General features: G+C 39.1%; 1 protein-coding gene across 4 annotated transcripts in view; it reads left to right on the forward strand.

The window, feature by feature from the left end:
- Positions 1 to 13,820, forward strand: part of P2RY8 (P2Y receptor family member 8) — a 34,658-nt gene extending 20,838 nt beyond the window's left edge. For all 4 annotated transcript variants that reach the window (XM_064144008.1, XM_064144007.1, XM_064144006.1 and 1 more), the window contains one exon: positions 10,256 to 13,820. In XM_064144008.1, the coding sequence (XP_064000078.1) occupies positions 10,324 to 11,397 (1,074 nt within the window). In that variant the 5' untranslated portion in view covers positions 10,256 to 10,323 and the 3' untranslated portion in view covers positions 11,398 to 13,820. The remainder of the gene's footprint in view (positions 1 to 10,255) is intronic.
- Positions 13,821 to 14,163: the final 343 nt, after the last annotated feature.

Below are 14,163 nucleotides of genomic sequence, written 5' to 3' on the forward strand. Positions count from 1 at the left end.
ACCTGGGTTAGGGCAGTCCTCAGTATAAGTACAGGCTGGAAGATGAAAGGATTGAGAGCAACCTTGCAAAGGAGGAATTGAGGGGACCTAGTGGATGAAAAGTTGCACATGAGCCAGCAATGTGTTGCTCACAACAGATTTCTACCGATGCTAAATTCACATGTCTAGCAAAGACCAGACATCAAAGGTGCAATCTATACCCAAATCCTGCTATTTAATGCTACTGCTTTGGGAAAAAAAATGCAAATCCATATAAATCTTACAAGAGGAAAATCTTACAAGTCACAGTTCATATGGATTCTGCATAGGCTTTTGGGGACATGTCTGTTTATCTAGAAGGTAGTAGGAGGTTTACACAAACTGAGACCAATCAGTGGAAGTAATGGAAAAAGGCCTGTTTGAAGATGGCCTACATGCTCAACCAAGTTCTTTGATTCGCCCCTAACAATATTTTTTCCAGTTTCTGGCCCCAGTACATTACATGAATGTTAGAATTACTCTACATTCTTTGCTCAAACTGTTTTCCCAGTACCATGCCAAATTATCCTTTCAGCTACACCTACAAAACTTTTTGGCTGTCCTATTTACGGACTCTGTCATAAGGTAAATTGATCAAGGGTTACAGACTGTGATAACCTTAGTGCAAGTGCAAGAAAAAGCAATGTGTGAGCTTTTTTTTTATCTCTACAGATAATCTTCAAAAGTAAGCACATAACCCTGCCTCAAGTCCTTTGTGGACTGAAAAGGAAAGAAAACATTTTAAAAAGTGTTTCACAGAAAAGGGAGAAGAAAATACAGAAAGTATAGATTTCAAGTAGTATGTACATTTACATGCACATACATATATCTACATGTATATATATACATACAGGTGTATATATATGTGTATGTGTGTGTGTTTACTGTAAAATGCCACTCGGACCATACAGATTCAGTATAAGATTTCTGAAGACTGAGAAATTCTCTCTTGGGAATCTGTCATAGTGCCTAGCACAAACACCTTGTACAAAAAAACCTGCTACTACTTTTCCTGGCATATCAGGTCAGAAGGGGAAAAAACAACTATTTTTCCTTCTTGATGGCTACGTAAGCCAATTACTTGTAGTATAAAGAAACAAAGACTGGAAGGCATTTCTCTCAGTTCTTGACACAGACAATATGCGAAGGATTTAAAGTTATAAAGGAAATCTGTTCATGTGTTATTTAAATTGAGACTTGATCAGGAACTTTCTGTGGTCCAAGCTCTATAAAAACATAAATCCTCACCATCTTGCCATAATTCAAGGGCAATCTAGCTGCGCTAGGGCTTTCTGGCACAGAATAACTCCATGCTACCTGGGATGTCTGACAAAGTAGCTAAAAGGAACTTTGCAAGCTGGTTGTCCATGGCCATGCACCATCTGATAAAAAATGTGGTCTGAGCTGATAAGTTGAATTCTTAGAAGGAGTTGCCTTAGTTTTGCTACTTCTTTTTAAAATACCATCTTGGAAAACATTAGGCTTACAAAGCCTGTGTATGTAGGAAAGACCAACATGTATATAATATTCTAGCTATTAGCTCATAAGCTGGAATGTCTTTATATCCAGATTAGGGTACTTTGAGTGAAATTTAACCAGCCTGGAAAATCCATCAGTGGAGTTACGGAAGTTGGGTTTCAATTGACCTCACATTTTGCTCACAGTATTTTAAAAAGCTGTCTCCTTGCACAGTGATGAAGAAAATTACAGACTGTTCTATTTTGTAGTGTAACTGGTTCAGATGATGACTGGTTTTCGTTAATACTGTCCCAGAGCGTTACTATTTCCATAAACTTGACTAATGAAGAAATGAACTTCTTAAGACCACATTGACTAGTTTCAATCTGAAGTGGGCTATTGACACAAATGATAGTGACTGTGCTTTTGAAGACCTTATCTACATTAAGGTGAATGTTGCTAACAGCAGTACAGAATCCTGACTTTGCTAATTTATAGTTATCAAAGATTCAAGTGAGCTAAAACTCAACTATCAGCAAAACTGCATAGTCCAGAAGAGACATGGCAAATTTAAAGTATGTACAGTTAATATTACTACTTAGCTAGTTCTGAAGAATTGGCACAGGATTTCCTTGTGATGTTTGTTTGCTTTTCATCAGTATACTTAGAGTTCACACTTAGTAAGACTTTTTTGGTTGAGATTTGGAAACAGCCCACTTGCACTCTCTCAGGTTGGAGAAGAGAAGCACTCTCTCATAGGTAGCAATGATAGAAATATTTTTCTTCACTTTGGAATAAAGCTGCTTTTGTCTAGATTGTTAACAAGCTGAACAGTCATGCATTCTTCCATTACATTAAAGCTGGTAATGCTTCTGCATTTTCTTGCATTCTGCATTTCTCTCAGAGTGAAAATCTTGTGGAGAGAAGACACTTTTATTTTAATGCGTTCTATCTGGGGTCAGAACTACGGCCACCATAACGTTTACTTTGAGTAGGTGTACTGAGATAAAGACTGAAGTTTGTCTCCACAGAGTTTTTGATTAATATATCGATTATACTGTAAACATTTCATTGTGAAATACATGCCATCTTTTTTTTTTATTGAAGGCATACACGTGATTTTCTTATGTCCTTTATCTGAAGAACCTTTGGTGAAAAATCCACTTTTATTTTCCTAATAGGTCAGGGATATTACAGCTAGTTAGATGCTTTCAGGTTTGTTTTATTTGCACAGAAATACTTGTGCACACAGAGGGCAGAAGCCTCATTTCCCAAATGTGCTAATTCTAAAAAGAAGATAAGCTAAAGCCCAGAGTGAGATAATGTCTTTGTGATAGAGTATCTATAGGCTCGGCAACAGTTTCTGATCTGTGCAATAGTGAATACTCAGAATAAAGAAAAAAAAAATCAGAAAAAAAATAACAGGGAAGACTCAATACAAAGAGGTTTCTTAGAAGATTCAGATTCAGATCTTGATTATGTGAACCAAACCCTTGCTTTTAGACGTGGGAAACGAAACCCTGCAAGCTAAAATTTGCATGAAATTTTATTGCAAGGGTGAGAAAGAACCATCCAGACAAAACGCAAAGCCCCTTTCGGTAAAGCCCATATTCATTTTAAGGAACATGAAGTCAGAGATGCACTTATTTACATTCCTCAGTTTGGTGAATTGGAACATCTGCAGAAGTGTTTCTCTGAATGAAATCAACGATACTTTAGGAACAATAACTGAGATGTGTCATAGAAGGGTACTATTGTTTCTTGTTCCTCATATTGAACACCCTTACCCTGCCATAAATCAAGGTTTGTCACTTTTCCAATAATTTAGGTGGAAAAAAAAAACAACAAACAGCAAAAGGAAAAAAAATCTTTAAAAAAAAATAGATTTTCCAGCCACATTTGTGTTGATTAAAAATTGTTAATACAATTTAAATATTTACAATAAAAGCTGTGCTTTCATTTAGCTTCATTCTGAATCTGTTGCAATTGAGGTAAATTGGATTTCAGTTTGTTTTTCCTATAATATGACATGTGTCATCCTACAGTCTTCAGCTGCAAAGATCAGTTGAAGAATTTATTAAATAAGATGTTTTTTAGCCCAAAAAAGCCTTAAGCATTCATTTTCAGGACTTCCCATTCTAGTTTAAATAGCCAACACCTTACAAAAAGATAGTGGTTAGCTCTTTGTTTTAAGAGGACTGGGGAGAGACCATTTACAAGGTCTTGTAATGACAGGATAAGGGGTAATGGGTTTAAACTGGCAGAGGAGAGATTTAAACTGGGTGTTAGGAAGTTCTTTCCAGTAAGGGTGGTGAGACACTGGCACAGGTTGCCCAGGAAGGTGTTCAAGGTCAGGTTGGATGAGGCCTTGAACAACCTGTTCTAGTGCCTATGGCAGGGGATTGGAACTGGATGATCTTTGAGGTCCCTTCCAACCTAAACCATTCTATGATTCTATGATTTTGACAGATAGCAAACTAATAATTATGAACAAAATAGATACTGGAAGGCTTTCTACTGCATGGTAAGTTTTGATTTTTAAATATATTTTCTGTCTTAAATCACAAACCAAAGGACAAAACTTTTTATAAAATGCTAAATCTGGTTTTCATTTGGCTCACAGTCTTCCCAGTCTTTTTCACAGGTGCACTTAAGATCAACAACAGGAAGAGAATAGATAAAGAGTGGAAACACATTAGTTTAATTTAGTTGTCTCCTAAAAAGGAAGTAGACACATCTTTACTATTACTTTTCCATGACAAAGAAATAACATGGTCCTCTTCTTATTTTTTTGCTGTTTGATTTTCAGTATTCTCTTTAAGGTTTTATTTGCCATCTTTTGTCTGTTGAGGGGAAAATAATCATCATGACTGTCAAAAAGGCATTAAGCAGCTGTTACCTTTGCTTACAGTTAGCTTGGATGAACATTTGGCATTACTGAATTTCCAAGTGAGCTTTCTGTGCAGTGAGTAGAAGTGGTTACTTCAGAGACTGTAGATGCTCTTAGTACCTAGTATAAAACTTAAATATATCTATACACTAGATGTTTCAGAAATGGGGCAAACAAAAAAGCTTATGATTTATGTTTCTGTCTCAGTTGCTTAGGGGCAAATGTAAATGGCATTAAGACTGGATCTTCTCAATTGAATCCATATTAAGTTTTCACTTCAGTCCACCTGTATGTCCATTTGCCTGTTATAGTTCAGATACAGCTTTCCTCAGAACAAAAGCAAAGCCATGTTTTTCTAACAGTGATATTTATGTAACAGAACTATACTTTTACAGATTGTGCATGTGAAACATTAGCTGAAGGCTGTTTTAAAATTCTCCTGCAGCAAACTTTCTCTTACAGACAATCCATCCAAGCTCCACTGCTCTAATTTGTGTTGAAAACTTGAAATTGAAAGGAAGCAACTCATAAAACACAAGAGGAACCTAATTCTACTCCTCATGAAGGTTCTTTTTGTCTCTTAATTTATGACATTTTCAAGTTAAACCACAAGACACAGAGAAAGACTGTGGTTGGAGTGGAGGAAGGACCTAAAGTTTCTCTGAACAAGATGAAAATATCAATACAGTGTTCACTAAAACTAAATAGACACAATAATGGGAGAGGTAAAGTATGTTGAAATGCCACATAATAGTTCCAGCACTTTAACCTGGGCATTTAAAAAGCAAAGCACCAGAAGTAAGGGTGACTCAGAGCAGGAATGTCTGCTAGCCCTGAACAAGGAATTCATCACCAGACTCTGGCAGTATCTGGCAAAATGAAAGGCAAATTTTGAAGGAGGACTTTCTGTACTTCACTTTTCCCCAGGAGCCTATTCGTCCTCGAGAATGACTTGCAGTAATTGTCTCGAGTGCTTTGCTTGCCTCTTCCTCCCCTGCAGGAAACACTAAGAAACCATCACATTGTTCTTCTATTGCTCTTTGCGATGGACATCTTTCCTACTGAAAATTACGCAAGGCTCTTGTAGACACCTAACCACAAAGTCTGGCACCTTGCAACCCCTCTTCAAGAGATGCTTAAATTTGGGAGGCACTTATGTTTTACTGACAATAGTGCTCCACAAATGCAATTTCCTGACGTTGTCTTGTGTACTGCAGCATCTGTGTGTGAAGTTTTTTAATCTCTTTCTCAACTGGATGCGCTCTCAGAATAAGCCAGTCTAGAAGAAAAGGTGTTTCTGATTAGCCCAAACACGAAACCAAATGCAAGAGGCATTCAATAGCTCTATGACCAATGTGACAGGGAAATTTTCACCTATACACCTACATTCTAAACACATAGTTTTTCTGTATGAATTGTATCTAAGCATGAGATCCCATGGCCTGTGAGAGTAAATATCTTTTTTTGCAAAGAGCTCTATATACTTCAATATTTTTTCCCTGTTTTTTTTGGTGGTGTTTTTTTTTTTTGGGGGGGGGGGGTAGGTTTAGGGTTGTTAGGAAGAAAGGTGCACCACTTCAGAAGGACTTTTCAGGCACTAGAGTTCACAAATAAGTAAGTATTTACTACTGGTAAGCCATAGATAGAAGAGTTTAAATGGAAAGTATTATGGATTTCTCCCAAGAGCATTGTGTCGGTGTGTGCTCTTTCAAGTTCCCCTGAAAACTGAAGAGTTGGTTTTATTCTTTATACAGCTCCACTAACAAGACCAGAATTTAATCTGCAATATATTTAGCTCAAAGTTTTTTAGCAGTTGTGGTCATGTGACATGCTCACTACTTGAAACGTGTTTGCTCTATACAGTGTGCATGGTATATTAGGAGCACATCTCTCACTTCTTTGCAATCCTTCTTTTCATGTGCCTGTTTTCTGGATTTCCAGCACCTCATCTGCAGGCTCCTGAAAGACTGGTAACATTAGTCACTATAATTTATTTGATTCTGACTCTCACTAATTCTGAATACTTTTAGCTAACATTTAAAGCGCTATGCCAAATTGATCAGATCAAGAAACAAAGGAAAAACTCTCACTGAGCTTCTTGCTGAGGTAGCTGTGCTTTTTCTGGATCTGCACTGTTTCTTTTTAGAGTTTAATATCTCTCTGTCATACTACAGTCTTCAGTAGAGACTTCACCTTTGCCAGGTCTCAGGAACCATCAACAGTCAATTTGTGAAAGGTCTAGCAAGTTGTTCAGTAAAAGCCTCTGACAGAAAGCACAGGGTTTTGTTAGAATGGTGATTTCCAGATAGAGTTAGCCAGCACCTAGGGCTAATACCTCAGAGTGACCACCTTGTTACATTGCTCATGGGCTATGACCTCACAACTACATTAATCATAGAATCATAGAATCAATCAGGTTGGAAGAGACCTCCAAGATCATCCAGTCCAACCTAGCACCCAGCCCTATCCAGTCAACTAGACCATGGCACTAAGTGCCTCCTCAGCCAGTCTTCTCTTGAACACCTCCAGGGACAGAGACTCCACCACCTCCCTGGGCAGCCCATTCCAATGCCAATCACTCTCTCTGGCAAGAACTTCTGCCTAACATGCAGCCTATACCTCCCCTGGCACAACTTGAGACTGTGTCCCTTTGTTCTGTTGCTGGTTGCCTGGCAGAAGAGACAGCCCCCACCCGGCTACAGCCTCCCTTCAGGTAGTTGTAGACAGCAATGAGGTCACCCCTGAGCCTCCTCTTCTTCAGGCTAAACAACCCCAGCTCCCTCAGCCTCACAGGGCTTGTGTTTCAGGCCTCTCACCAGCTTTGTAACCCCTCTCTGGACACATTCCAGTATTTCAACATCTCTCTTGAATTGAATCGAATTAATGGTCTCGTTTAAATAGATCTGAAGTTGACAGACATGACTGACACCAACTGACTGGCATCTCCTTTTTTGTTGTTTGTTTGTTGTTGCTTTTTTAATCTACCTTTATAAAGTGCTGTTGGTTGAAGTCATCAAGTAGGAACCCTCTTTTGTTAGCTAGATGTACCCACAGTTATTGTTTGCCTTGGCCTAGCACTGTTTTCAGGTCCCTATTGCCAGTCATTACAAAACTTGCAGTTGCTCTGTTCTTTGCCTTTCCGGTCATTCATTGTCATTTCTTCATTATTTTGACCCTGCACTGCAAAATCGCATCCAAGGACTTGCAGTTTAGTGGAAGCAACCATGCGTGCATGCAGCACACTGAGCCCTGAGTTCCTGCTTGCAGCTGGTAAATGCTGCTACATTGTATGAAGTAAATGAGCTAAACCATAAACGATTGTGCCTGCCAAGAAAGATCTATGTTGGCCAGAGAGTGAAAGCATAATTTTGCTTTGCAGACTGCTAAACTGAAGGTAATTTTGCAGAATTAAAAGTGATGCCAGTAAGACAGCTGCAAAGAGAACATTTTTAATTAATTTATATCTTGCAGAAACTGAACCGCAGTATCTTTTCTTTTTGTCAGAAGCATGCTTGTTACTTCTTTAGCCTGGTACCTTCAGTCTGTAAAACACTCCAAGCAACTGTAACTTGTACCTGGTTCTCAATTATTGAATCATAGAATGCTTTTGCTTGGAAAGGATCTTTTAAGTTCATCCAGTCCAACTGCATCTTTAACTAGGTCAGGATGCTCAGAGCCCCATCCAACATGGCTTTGCATTTTTTCAAGGGATTGGGCATCTACCACCTCTCTGGACAATCTGTTACAGCATTTCACTACCCTCACTGTAAAATATATTATTTCTTGTATTTATTTCTAATTTACTCTCCTTTAGTTTATATCCTTGTCCTACCACAACAGGCCCCGTTAAAGAGATTGTCCCCATCTTTTTCATAAGCCCCCTTTAAGTACTGAAAGGCCGCAGCAAGCCTTCTCTTCTCAGAGCTGAACAACCCCAACTCCCTTAGCCTTTCTTCAGAGGAGAGATGTCCCAGCCCCCTCATCAAATTTGTTTCAATGTCTTGGAACAATGTCTTGGAACAATGTCTTTGTTCCACGTCTTTCTTGTGTCAAGGACCCCAGGACTGGACGCAAGTACTTCAGGTGAGGTCTCACCAGAGAAGAGTACAGGGGCAAAATCACCTTGCTCAACCTGCTGGCTATACTTCTTTTGATGCAGCCCAGGATATTGCTGGCTTTCTGAGCTTCTAGCACATGATGCTGGCTTATGTGCAGCTTTTCCTCCACCAGTACCCCTAAGCCCTTCTCCACAAGTTTGCTCTCAATGCCTTTATCATCTATCATGTACTGATACTGAGGATTGCCCCAACCCAGGTCCAGGACCTTGCACTTGACTTTGTTCTATCTCATGAAGTTCATATGGGCCCATTTAGTAAGCTTGCCTAAATTCATCTGGGTGGCACACCACCCCTGGTGTATCAACTGCACACCACTGGTCACTCAGTTTGGCATCACCCACAAACTTGCTGAGGGTTCCCTTGATCTCACTATGTCACCAATGATGGTATTAAACAGTGCTAGTCTCAGTATGGATCTCTGAGGGACATCACTTGTCATCAATCTCCATCTGGACACAGAGGTATTGATCACTACCCTCTGGATGAGACTAACCAATCAGTTCCTTATTTACCATCCCATTCATCAAATCCATGCCTCTCCAATTTAGAGAGAAAGATGTTGTCGTGGACCATGTCAAAGGTCTCACAGAAGTTCAAATAGATGACATCCACCCTTTATCCACTGATGTAGTAACTCAATCATAGAAGGCCACTTGGTTGGTCAGGCAGGACTGTCATGCTGGCTGTCTTGAATCATCTCCCTGTTCTTCATGTGTCTTAGCATAGGTTTCAGGAGAATCTACTCCATTACTTTCCCAGACACAGAGGTGAGACTAGCAGGTTGAGAGTTCCTGGGACCCTCTTTTCTACCTTTTTAAAAAATGGGTGCAATGTTTCCCTTCTTCCAGTCATTAAAGACTTCACCTGACTGTCAAGACTTTTCAAATATCATGGAAAATGGCTTGGCAGCTACATCATCCAGTTCCCTCAGGACTGTGGGATGCATCTTGTCAGGTCTCATAGACTCATGTGTTCAGGTTCCTCAGGTGGTCACAAATCTAATTTTCTCTTACAGTGAGAGGGACTTTGCTTCCCTGGTCCACTTTTTGTGGTCCGTCAACTCAGAAGGTGTGAGAAGTTGTGAATGAAGATCAAGGAAAAAAATGTAATGAAAATATGATGATTTCCTTTTATTTTGTCTCTATGATATAGCAGGAACAACTGGTTACATGTTCTCCTTTTCCTAATTGGAAAAAAAAAAAACAAAGAAATGAAAAAAATCAGCAGTTATTTGTAATGGATCACCAATTGATTAGGGGGAAAAAGTAAGAAAATATTATGTATTACAAGAAGTGAGGTCATGACATCTACAGCAGACAGGATAGACTTAACTCGTGAAGATCCTATAGCAGAGTATTCTCATGTAGGTATTGATTAGTTTGAGTTTGTAACACATGGCTTTATTTTACAATAATATAAAAGGTGTTACAATGTACAACTGCAAAAAGTATGAAAACACCATTCAGCAGGGAAAAAGCTAGAAAGAGGTGAGATTCATAAAACATTACCACGATTCAGAAGGAGATAGTTTTCAGAAAGCAATTCTAATGGATTCGGTTCATGCAGAGACAGTCTGTCAAACTACATAGGACTTTTTCTTGGTTTGATTAATAAAAGAAGTGGGATCATAGGATGTTAGGGGCTGGAAGGGACCCAAAGAGATCATCGAGTCCAACCCCCCTGCTGGATCAGGACAATACTATCTAACACATGTGTGCTCTTAATTTCTGGTTTGATATACTGTTTATCTCTCTTGATACTTGTCTTCTAGGTTTTTACGCCAACTGTTCATGATATGATCCAGCTGTCTTCTAAGAATCAACAACCCCCTTGTGAATAATGGTTAAAAACGGATCTCGCCTGGATATTGAAACGCTGGCAATGCTCCAGAATAAAGCTATTTCTGTCACCCTTCCAGTTGTGTATACAATGGTGGCTATGATCAGTATCCCTGGCAATTTGTTCTCCCTTTGGGTGCTCTGCTGGCACATTAAACCCAAAACACCATCTGTTATCTTCATGATCAACCTAAGCATCACGGATCTCATGCTGGCCAGCTGCTTTCCCTTCCAGATTTCTTATCACATCCAAAGCAATCACTGGAGCTTTGGCAAGACCCTTTGCAGCCTTGTGACTGTGATGTTCTACTCCAACATGTATTCTTCCATACTGACCATGACTTGTATCAGCATTGAGCGGTATATGGGTGTGGTATATCCCATGAAGCTGATCAAGTGGAGAAGAAAAAGATATGCCTTTGCTGCCTGCCTGGGTATGTGGATTTTCTTGCTAATAGCCTTTTACCCACTAGAAAGCACAGATCTGACCTATGAAGTAAAAGAACTGGGGATAATAACCTGTTTTGATGTTCTCAAATGGGATATGCTGCCCAACTTTGCAGCCTGGGTAGCCTTTCTCCTCACATTATTTGTCGTGCTTTTCCTGATCCCTTTCATTATAACAGTTGGATGCTATATTGGCATAATTCGGAAGCTTATTCAGACATCGAACAGGTATGGCAACAGGCAGAAGACTAGATCCATATATCTAGCCGTTATCGTCCTTCTGGTATTCATCACTTGCTTCGCCCCAAATAACTTCATCCTACTTGTGCATATGATCAGCCGCCTATTTTATAGCAGGAGTTTGTACCCTGCCTACAAGCTCACCTTGTGCCTAAGTTGTCTCAACAACTGCATAGATCCATTCATTTATTATTTTGCATCCAAAGAATTTTACCAGAAGTTCATGCAAGTGTTTCGTCCTAAGGTATTGCTCAGTGACAGTCTGGAAACCAGAAGAGAAAGCTTATTCTCTGGCAGGACCATGTCAGCCAGGTCAATGTCAAGTGGACCTATGGATGGATTAGAGGGTGTAAAGGTCTGTTTGCAAAGGCAGGAAAGTGTTTTTTAGCCTTAAATATCCCAGAAGAAAGGCATCTGTGAGATCCACGAGCAGACACAGAAAACATTTCTTTTTGAATGGCTGCCTTCAAAATGCCATCCTCCAGTGACAAAACTCAAGCCATACTTACATTGTGCATCCTACTTCAATATTTTCTGGTAAGAAATAGGAACTGAATTTATTCAGAAAGGCACTGAAGCAAATCCAAAACTGATGATTAGAGGTTGCCTTGGAATTAGTCCTACAGCATGCAATCAAGGGACAAGTTTAGAACGGAAGTTATTATCACATTGTATAGCCTCAGTGATTAACCAAAGGCTTGTGATTCTCTGTGAAAGGGAAGTATTGCTGTGTAAGAATTACAGCACACACTGGGATTGGATTTGGGGTAGGGGAGTTAATTTTCTAAGCAACGTGCTGAGGGTTTTTTTTTGGCTGGGTTTTTTTAATGTGTTGCTTTCTCTGTTGTCGCATTTCTATAAAAGAACAGGTAAAAATAGCTTGTCATTTTACCATCACTGTATAGCCACTGTGAACTCACCACAACACTCACCCAACTGTTTATCAGAACCAAACCACACCAACCATTGAAAAGGTTTGACTCATATTACTTATTTCAATTTTATATAGTAAAATGTCTCCTACAATGAAAGCTAGAACTGATAATGTTTGAGACTGCTTCAGCTGCTGAACGGATGACATTTTAATGTCTTGAAATTATCAATTTCAGAGGACAGTAGGGAACAATTTATTTGAGAAAACAGATTTTCTCACATTACCCTACTAGAGTAACACTGATGCTGCTTGTATGTGATTGGTATCAATAATCCAGTTTCACCAGTTCACTACAGGCTATATGCAGAAGCACTGCTCCCCTCAGCAGAGAATGCAACTTTACACTGTGCATGGACAGTGAGTTTATCTTTCTTATGGCAATGGTGTGGGTAATTAACCAGATTTTCAGCTGATTATATGAAAATTCAGCCACAGACTGGAGTGATTCTGTATCAGCAGAAACAGATGAAAACCTGTCCCTATAGTCATATATCAGAAACATTCTTTTAAGTGGGTAAACAGAAAAAAAAGAAAAATTTGAAGTAAGGTTTGAGAATGGGAGATGTGCCAAATACCCTGGGCATAGGCTGCAGTGGGTTAATTGTTCATTCCTACATTTGGGATTCCTCTCTGAAATATCCTTCATCTCATTTGTATATACTGTGTCATGTTTTAATTCTCACATCTCAACAACTGCCTGTGTCCCTGCAAAGACAACTGTTACAGAGTATGTACTGGGCACAAAGGCAACGTTCTGAAATCACCTCATGTGTGCTAAAAGAAAGCAGCCCACTGAATATGTTCTTGTGTGTGTCTAGGGCTCTGAGCTCCTGTGTCAGCTCATGCCCCCTAATGCCTGCTTGCACCACGACCTCCAAAGAAAAAATGACTGCTCTTCCTAATCCACCAGACAGAAATTCAGTTAGTTTACTTAGGTTTTGTAAATCTGTGTGTTGGTATAGCAGTCCATGGTTCCACCTTGCTGCTCAAGTCCCTTCGCCATCCACTTTAGCACAATTCCAGCGTTCTCACTACCAAGCATTTTGCTGTGGCAGAAACTTTTTTGAAGGTTATGCTGAATTTTTTTTTCTTAATAATTAGGTATCTTTACAATTAAAACCATTACTCCTACTATATGTAATGTAATGCCAATTTCTATTCTCTTTTACCTTGAATCTGATCCTCAAATACCTCCTAAATTGTGTTGCGGTGTGCCTGATCTGTAACTGACACCGAACAGAGCAAAAAGGGCAGAAAGTACACTTTAGACAATTTCTACATTCTGGAAAATACTGAATTGCTCCTTTTGCAAGAGCAAAAAGATGCTCAAAACTGACTGGAAATATTCTCTACAACCTCAAAGAGCTCTTTATAGGCATTCATCCCTCTCCTGACAGTCTAGAAAGGCATAGGAAGGATGCCTAACTCAGGTATCTTCATGTCATTTTACTAACTAGCCTCTAGTTAACTCTAGTTAGGCCATCCTTCCTTGAGAAAGGCATTGAAAAAATTAACCCAAACCCAGCAATCTTCTGAGTCTAAAGTTTTGGAAGGTTTTTATTTAGAGTGAAGTAGAAGAACTTATTTCTAAAAGCATCCCAATGTACTGTTCTTTGACACTGGAAATTTCCTTCTGGGGCAGCATGAGGTAGCAAGGCTTCTACTCTCCTTGGTCACTAGGTGTGACTTAACGTACATATGTATATAAATAAATAAATAAGTGTAGATTGCCATTTGAGAGGTTATTGAGAAGGTCATGGCTACATTGCCTTTGCTGTGGTGAATATGGGTCCTGGGCAACATGTTTACTTCATTGCCTCTGTGGCTAATGCAATTTTCCTGAGAAGACATGAATGTACAGGCTGCTTTTTTTTTCTTTTTTGGGAGGTGGGGGTGGGATTGGGGTTTCTTTTTGTTGTTGTTTGTTTGTTTGTTCTATTATTATTATCAATTGAATCTATGAATGTGCTTGGACTTTTTTTGTATATATAACAATAAAACCAAACATAAAAAGGACACAATTTATGACTTTTTTCTCCTTTGTTTGCCTGTGCCACCTGTGAGAAACTTCAAGCTTAGAAGAGGGCAGGAAAATTATATCATGAAATTAAAAAAAAAAAATTTCCAATGCTATTGTGGTTTTTTTAAGGATTTTTTATTATTACGACTGTTTTAAGTCTGTTATTTTTTCCAGGCACTTCAAAGGTTGATTTTTTTTTC

Source organism: Pogoniulus pusillus, chromosome 5 (genome assembly GCF_015220805.1).
Source record: "Pogoniulus pusillus isolate bPogPus1 chromosome 5, bPogPus1.pri, whole genome shotgun sequence".
Classification (NCBI taxonomy): Eukaryota; Metazoa; Chordata; class Aves; order Piciformes; family Lybiidae; genus Pogoniulus; species Pogoniulus pusillus.